Source organism: Naegleria gruberi (assembly GCF_000004985.1).
Source record: "Naegleria gruberi genomic scaffold NAEGRscaffold_49, whole genome shotgun sequence".
Lineage (NCBI taxonomy): Eukaryota > Heterolobosea > Eutetramitea > Acrasida > Naegleriidae > Naegleria > Naegleria gruberi.
Window position 1 is genome coordinate 168,041 of NW_003163278.1, and position 8,179 is coordinate 176,219.

An 8,179-nucleotide genomic window follows, 5' to 3' on the forward strand; every position below is an offset into this window, starting at 1 on the left:
ATTCGAAAGTAAAGGAAATGAATTCATTTTCCCTTATCATCCATTTAAGGATTTTGGGAGTCGTCATGAGGATTCGAAAATGAAAATCACCATGATTTGGCTGTCATACGAAAGGATGGATTCTATCCACTTGTCACTAATCATTTTTAAAAAAAATGTCGACACTATCAACCGAGTCTTTTTACACAACTCTTGAACAAAAATTCTCTACAGTCTTTTTCTTTCTGAATGGGGTTGTTGCTAACTCATCCAATCCATTCCGAATTTTGATTAATGATGAGGTAAATAATTGCTCTCTGAAAATTTATTTTACCATTTATCCGAAAGTGTGTTTTAAAGCTTGAATCCAACTGTAATAGTGTTGTCTATGCAACACAAGTCGAAGAACCAAGAGTTGGTGGCCATCACTTTATTAGAGTGAAAGCTGATTGGTAAGTTTCTCAAAGTTTAGTTTTCTTTAAACCAAAGAAGTCCATTGTTGAGATCAGGATCAGGTTTATCGAGCCAATACGAAAGATATAATTTGAGTATTAATGGATTCTTTATTTTGATTGATTGTACTGAAGAAATTGGAGGTTCAGATACTGGAATTCGTATCATTCAACAAAAACATGACAATTTTGGACCAAATTATAAGAATTACAAGTTTGGAAATAAGGAGACTGAGAATGCAATTTTAAAAGGTTTATCATCTACCAGAAATTTAATCAAATCCAATTTACCACCTAAACAACTTGAAGAACAATTGAAAAAACTTGAACAATTGTTTAGAAAGGACATTTTGACAAGAGAAGAATTTGAATCTAAATGGAAAATGGTTTACAATCCAGCAAATAGTGGATCAGAAATGACCTATGCCACCACTTCTAATAATCAACAAACTAATACACAGAGTAGTGGCAATATGGATGGCCTCACACAAGATCAATTAGATTTACTTTCCAAGTTGAGAGGGTAAGTATTGTGAAATTCACTTTCTAAATTGTAACATTTGTAATAGATTGATTGGAAGAGGCATTATCACACAGGAAGAGTACAATGCCAAGCTCAATAAGCTGAAAGAAGAAAATCAAAAATCCTCCCCTCCAAAACAACCATCTCTTACTCCAGAACAGAAGCAAATGATTGAAAAATTGGAAAGCCTTTTATCAAAGGGAATTCTCACACAGGAAGAATTCGAAATGAAAAAGAAACAAATTGTTGGAAATAATTCTCAAATCAGCAGCTCTACATCTGGTCAGAAATCTCCAACTGCAGTAGAAACAATTTCATTTGAAAAGTATGCACAACAATATGAAGATTTAAAGTGCATGATGAATGAATCTCAAAAACACCAAATGAGAACTCTTGAAAGATTTGTCAACGATGGAATAATTACACAAGACGAATATGAAATGAAAAAGAAAAAAGTTTTGGGAAATCTTTACACTCCAACAAATTGGATTTATCAAAAGCAACTTTCTGAAAGAGAACAAACCAGTAGCTCTCCATCTTCTCCTTCTACTCCTTCCTCTACAGAATCTCTATCCGAAAGTCAAAAAGAAAGAATTGAAAAATTGAAAATATCAAAGGAGAAGGGAATTTTAACCAATGAAATGTTCGAATCGAGAATGCAACAAATTTTGGATGAAAACAAGCCAGTTCAAGACACTGAAGATTATTCACATCTCACCTCTGATCAACAAAATTATATTGCCAAACTGAAATATTTCAAAAAGATGGGAATTCTTACACCATCCGAATTTGACATTCAAATGGAAAAAATCATTTCAGACCCTGATAGTGTCAAGACCGGTGCTCTAGTTTCTTCACCTCAAACACCTACAAGTAGTTCATCAAATTCCTCTCCAAAAACCCCAACAGACTCCAAGCCATCCACTCCAACCATTATTTCTAACAAGTCAAGTAAGCCATCTACTCCTACTCCTGTCTTTACTTCAGAAGAAGTGGAAACTCCAGTCACTCCAACTGATAGCTCTCAAAAGAATCAACAAACCAATACAGTTCCAAAATTGGAAGAAAAGAAGCCAACCACACCAGTACCTATCGTTGAAACCAAGAAAAAACCATCTTCAGAAAAGATTGTTAAGGAAAGTCCAAAAGAAACAACTCCTAAACAATCATCAACACCAATCAGTAGTGGTGCAGAGCAAGATGAAGAAATTCAAGATCAACTGGAAAGACTCAGATCACTTGTCGATATGGGAATCATCTCAGAGGAAGATTACAAACAAAAGGAAGAAAAGCTCTTGAAGGGAACACCAACCCCTGCATCTCCAGCTGCTACACCAGAAGAATCCAAACCTGTAGTCAATCAACAAGCAACCAATAATCAAGTCAAACAATTGGAAAAGCTCTACAATTCTGGAATTATTTCAAAGGAAGATTTTGAGCAAAAAGTCAACAAAATTCTTGGAAAACCTCAAAATGAGACAACCACCACAAAGGTTGAAAGTCCATCCTCTCCAAGAAACACCTCAAATGTCAAAGATCAAAATGTTAAAGTAGAATTGGCCAAATTGAAGAAACTTTTGGAGAATGGAATCATTGCACAAGAACAATTCGAAATGAAACAATCTAAATTATTGGGCACTTCTCCATCAAGTACCACCACTGAAACTGAATTATCATCAGAACAAGAGGAGCAAATTGCCAAATTGAAATCCTTCCTTGATGAGGGTCTCATAGATCAGGACGATTATCAAGAAGAGTTGAATAAAATCTTGAATAAATAATAACATTATTGAATAAAGAAATATAATATATGATTTATTCCTATTTAAATATCAAAGATTATTGAAAACCTATTAATGTTTGGAACTATGCATTGAAATCGAACATATGAACTCAGTTCCTTGAACTTTTTGTTCAAACCAAAAAAAATGGCTCCACATGCAACTTTATTCTCATCACTTCCCTATGAAATATTCCAACATATTTTATCGTTTGGAGCTGATAGCGAATTGAAAAATCCATCAAGTAGAAATTCAGATATCCGAATGGTTGCCAAATTTCAATCAATTAATAAGAAAATTTCGAATATGAAGGAAATGCAAGATTATTTCAATGCCTTTTGGTGGAAAGTATTCGAAAAGAATTTTGGAATTGGTCAATTATTTGGAAATGATTTGGAGAAACTTCGATTACGAATGATTAAACGAGACGAAATGAAGAGGAAAATTTTATTAGCAAGTTATATCAAATTTAAACTTTACAAACGACCAAAATATGATCCTAATGCACAACAACAACAAGAGGAAGTTAAAATAATAGTGCTTGGGGAAGGAGGAGTGGGTGAGTAATAATAATTCTATTATTCGATTCTAATAGAATTTTATTATGGACCTATTTATTTCACATTTACCATAATTATGAAAATAAGGAAAATCTGCAATAACCATTTTCTTTATTCAGCATATTTTTATTACTGAATACGATCCGACAATTGAGGATACATACAGAAAGTATTTTAGGGTTGATGAAGAGCCAGCCATGGTAGAAATTCTCGATACTGCAGGTGAGTTTTTGTAATGTTTGGCAATAATTATGATTAACTAATTTTGATGATAACTATTAGGACCTGAGGAGTTTTCTAGTAAGTAAATTTAATTAGAAACTCGACTAATATTATGTTAGCATGGAGAGGTAAGAGATTTTATTTGGGATTGTAATATAATTCAATTAATAATACCTCTTAATAGATCAATATATGAGAGTTGGAGATGCATTTGTAATTGTATGTTCTTCAAGTGATGAAAACTCTGTATCAGATATGCGTAGACACGTAGAGAACATGTTACGTTGCAAAGATGTTGAAGTTAATGATAGGCCTGTGGTGTTTGTTTTAAACAAGATGGATTTATTGGTTAGTGCCAATAGAAATGAAACAATTGATCGTTTTAGACAAGAAGTTAATTCAATTGTTTCAGATAATTCATTATTGAACTATTCCATTATTGAATGTAGCGCCAAAAATGGAGAAAACATCGATGCCATATTTGAGGAAACTGTTAGAAAGCAAAGACTTGGTGGAATTGATAATCTTACTTTATTGAAAGGATGCATTGAACAAGACATCTCATACATTGAGGAATGTAAAAAGAGGGTACAAGTCAAAAAGAAGAAATGCTCAATAATGTAAAGAATTAATAATAAATAATTTTTAATTTGGACCTAGTTCATAAACCTTTATTTAATATTTTAGATGGCTACGGCCATATCACGATGAATGCACCTCATCCCGTCCGATTTGAGAAGTTAAGCATCGTCGAGCCACATCAGTACTGAGGTTGGAGACAACTTGGGAACCTGTGGCGCTGTAGTCTTTTGCTCTTATTTGGTTTGCTTACAAGGAATATGATTCCTAAGATGCGTACTTAATCTACTATTTATTACTTTTACATTAGAGAAACAATCCCGATCATTCTTATTAAAAGTGAAATAGATGGATTGTAATTGAATGAACATCTGATCCACAAACACTGAAAATCCAAGTTCGAATGCCTTCCTCACAGCATCGTTCAAACTAACTTTCTTCAAGATAGTGAGAAATCTGTAGTATTGAGTCCAACAATTATTCCAAGAGTATCTCTAATAATTGAAAACCAATCTCCTACTGCATGAAATGTCATCTCATAATTCATTGAAAAACATGGAAGAATATACATGCTCTTATCATTTTTTTTGTATCTTTGGATAAGATCTTGTTTCGAATAGAACTTTCAGATCCACCTGGTATCCAAATTTCCTGTTGCCATTCAATCGTTTGGAATTGTAAATTTTTTGTAAAAGGATTCAAATCCAGAACGCAAACCATGTGGCTTGTTTCCACACCGAACAAATTCACAAAAGTAACACGTTCCAACTCCAGCCTCTCCCACCACACAATAAGTGGAAATTTAAATTCAGTAAAGACAGATCGATAGAAATTTAACAATTTCAATTCTGAACTATTCAAAATATGTGAAATTACATTGAGATCTCCCTTCTCAGGATGATCCTGATTTCCTAATTTTAAGGATAATTTTAACAAGTATAATCGGATGAAATATTTTACATTCCCATATTGGAACATCATGATTTTGATGACAATTAAATGAAATTTTCAACTCAGAACAACAACCAGTTGTAAATTCGGAAATTCTATCAAAAGTAACAATACACAATTTTTTAATTAAATTGTGAAGGCTAAAACATCAATCGGTTGCAAAAATGGAATAATTTCAGCCCAACAATCTTGATGCATTTTTTTTGTAAAGTTTAATTATTGAATTCCAATAATAAATTGGATGTAATTTGATAGACAACTTCTTCCACTACTAGCACCTCCTTGAACCAGATGGTGAAGATGATCTTCCACCACCACTACTTCCAGCTCCACCTCTAGAACCTCCTCCAGAAGATGATCCACCAGCTCCTCTTGAACCTCCACCACCACGTCCTAAAGTGTTGATGTTATTGTTATCCTCAATTAATTCTAATCTTTAGCAATTAAGACAGTGTCATTATTCAAAATGAGACTAATTGACAAGTTCAATGTCTTTTGAGAATAAATATAAAAAAATATTATATAATAAATTAAATTTTATCCGCAATAATTATCACAATTATTTCTTTTCCTTTCCACATAAATTTTTGTGATTTGACCAATCCTGCAATTGGTGTTCTCTGGAACAGTAATATACAGATCTGCATTTAGAGCATTGTTTTAAATTTTGTGTACTATCACAAATAGCACATGCTTTAACTGGTGCCTTGGAAAGCATTTTTGTTTCTTCAAAGGTTCCAAGTTTTGATGTGCCTGTTTGGAAATTATAAGAATAGAAATTAGAATCATCCATCTTGGAAACATTACTACGAAGGGCATTTTGCACACGACGTTTTGCATCTACTTATGAAAAACTGGTTGGATTAAATGATCCTTTTCTTTCAAGGTAATTAGCTGCCTTATTCAAGTGAGACATTATTTCAGAATGGCTATCCTTATCTTTGGCAAATGAGGGATTGTTCTTGAAGAGAGTTCCGTAGTAATATATTTGAATGGCATCAGCATATCGATGAATAGATCCACAATCTTCTGCTGGGCAACAGTTTTCACCATCTTCAACTGTAATAGTTTGATCATTTGAATCCTCAATATTTTCAACTGTGATTTTGTGTCTGAATGAATCTCCCAAATCATACATGTAAAACATTTCATCTCCAGTCTAATTACATTGTAGTAAAAAGTAAAAAACACATACCTTTTCAAGTAAATGGAATAGTTCAACCTTTGTATCATCTGCAGTGTAAATGTTGTGACTAAACTCGTGCATTTTGTCTACAGCTTGACTGTAAATTGGACCAAATACTAGGTCTGGTTGTGGCATTCTTTGATTTTTAGAGTCTTTCTTTTCGAATGGGATTTTTCTAAAATAGTAGGCATGATAGTTTCGGCACCATCCAAGAACAGGTGAAATAACACGATCTTGCAAACTTTGTAGAGTAATAGAACCAGGTAATTTGACTCTTCTCCAAATGTGTGGTCTAAAGTTCAAAACTTGAATTCTCAACTGGTACATTTTGCTTCTGAGATGAGTATTTGGTGAGGCAGTGACTTTCTCCACGAGTTCGTCTGCCTTCCTTTCCAGAACGTCCATTCCACCACTGAACATTAAATTTTGTCTTGCAAACATGAGCTGTTGAACCTGTTCAATACTCAATTCACTCTGATCTTCTCCTTCCACATAATCATCAACTGAACAGAAAATAGATTCCAAACATTTAGCAATTTGGTTGTGAATTTCACCTTTTTGTGCTTTGGAAATTTCTCCAATATCCAATGCAGATTTTAGTGTCTGCACAACAATTTCTCTAATATTCTTGATTAATTCTCTTTCCTGCTTATCATCAAACACCTTGTCGTGATCACCCAATTTTGCAAAACTAACAAAAGCTTCACCATACAAAACATATCCAGGAGCAAAACTTGGTTGATTAATAACACATTCTTGTCCACTATTCAGGGCTTTCAATATAGCCAACCTCTTTTCTTCCTTCTCCGAGAGTTGATCAGCCCTTATCAATGAAGCCTTGCATCTAGCTTCAAGCAGGAAGGCAAGGTCATCCTTGCTGATGGCAGAATACTTTTCTACATTGCTGTTGGAAAATACCTCATCTAACAAAGCTAGCAGGGAATCAACTTGTTCTGGTTTATCCAGTAGAGAAAGTACCTCCTTCTTCTTTTCCAATACATCGGATGAACTTTGTGGTTTGATCGTAACTTTGTATTTGGACATTTTGTTGATTGATAAAAATGATTGAATAATAAACCAAAAAGTTTAGCCTAGTGATGAATCATCAAGCAAAGGTCCTAAAGAAGCTTGTGTTGAAATTGATGAAACAGATATGTCCTGTTAGAAATCCTCCACTTGAAATTTACCAGAGAGCGAATCAATGCATGTTGTTTTTTCGTTTTTTTTTAGAAATTAAATAACGGTTACTATTGGCGTTTGACCTAATTTTCACTTTACAATTAGTTAATACTGAAGAGATTTATAGACAAGGAAGGTAATCCAATGATTGGATTTGCACCTAACAGTATTAATGTAGATGGATGTAATAATTTTACAAAATGTGGATATTGTTGAATGTGAATTGAAAGATGGGACGTTAATTATGGAGTTGTCTTACCACAAAATCAACCTGAGCTATTTCCTGCCTTTGATGTCAGTGATGCAAATTGTATCTTTGAACTAACAACAAAATGGATTGTATAGTTGTTTATGAAATATTTACATGATAATTTTTCATGTATACGAAAAACAAACTGTGTATTATTTTGATGAAAATATTCCAATAATGAATATGACATTGTGAGTTTACTGTTGGAAGTCTGATTTGTTATTGTGATGAGTTGTCATTTACCAATCAAAAAAAAAACAAGAACAACAAATGACCAAGAAGAAAACAGGAATCATGACCAACAACGCACCACCATCATCATCACAAATCAAACAACAAGTGCAAGACACAAAAAACCAAACAAGCCTCCTCAAAAAGCAACTCGACTCTATCGTACAACAATATGAACAACAATTGGCAAATTTGGAAAAGTTAGAAACTGCCTTGAATGAGAAGGATGAACAAGTCAAAAGTAGAGAAATTCAAGTCGCTCAAAGGGAACAATCTGTAAAAGATA

General features: G+C 33.4%; 3 protein-coding genes across 3 annotated transcripts; 2 read left to right on the forward strand and 1 right to left on the reverse strand.

The window, feature by feature from the left end:
• Positions 1-276: 276 nt before the first annotated feature.
• NAEGRDRAFT_59074 (uncharacterized protein) lies at positions 277-2,749 on the forward strand (the record flags this gene model as incomplete). The annotated part of the gene is made up of 3 exons (XM_002672986.1): positions 277-281; positions 469-954; positions 1,013-2,749. The coding sequence occupies 3 exons, from the start codon at positions 277-279 to the stop codon at positions 2,733-2,735; spliced, it is 2,214 nt and encodes a 737-aa protein (XP_002673032.1). The 3' UTR covers positions 2,736-2,749.
• Positions 2,750-2,882: 133 nt separating this feature from the next.
• On the forward strand, positions 2,883-4,141 carry NAEGRDRAFT_71832 (ras family small GTPase; the record flags this gene model as incomplete). The annotated part of the gene is made up of 5 exons (XM_002672987.1): positions 2,883-3,294; positions 3,383-3,517; positions 3,578-3,595; positions 3,637-3,645; positions 3,702-4,141. 5 exons carry the CDS (start codon positions 2,883-2,885, stop codon positions 4,139-4,141), a joined length of 1,014 nt encoding a protein of 337 aa, XP_002673033.1.
• Positions 4,142-5,263: 1,122 nt separating this feature from the next.
• NAEGRDRAFT_51837 (uncharacterized protein) lies at positions 5,264-7,277 on the reverse strand (the record flags this gene model as incomplete). Its single annotated transcript, XM_002673072.1, has 2 exons — positions 5,264-5,440; positions 6,243-7,277. 2 exons carry the CDS (start codon positions 7,275-7,277, stop codon positions 5,264-5,266), a joined length of 1,212 nt encoding a protein of 403 aa, XP_002673118.1.
• Between the last annotated feature and the right edge of the window lie 902 nt (positions 7,278-8,179).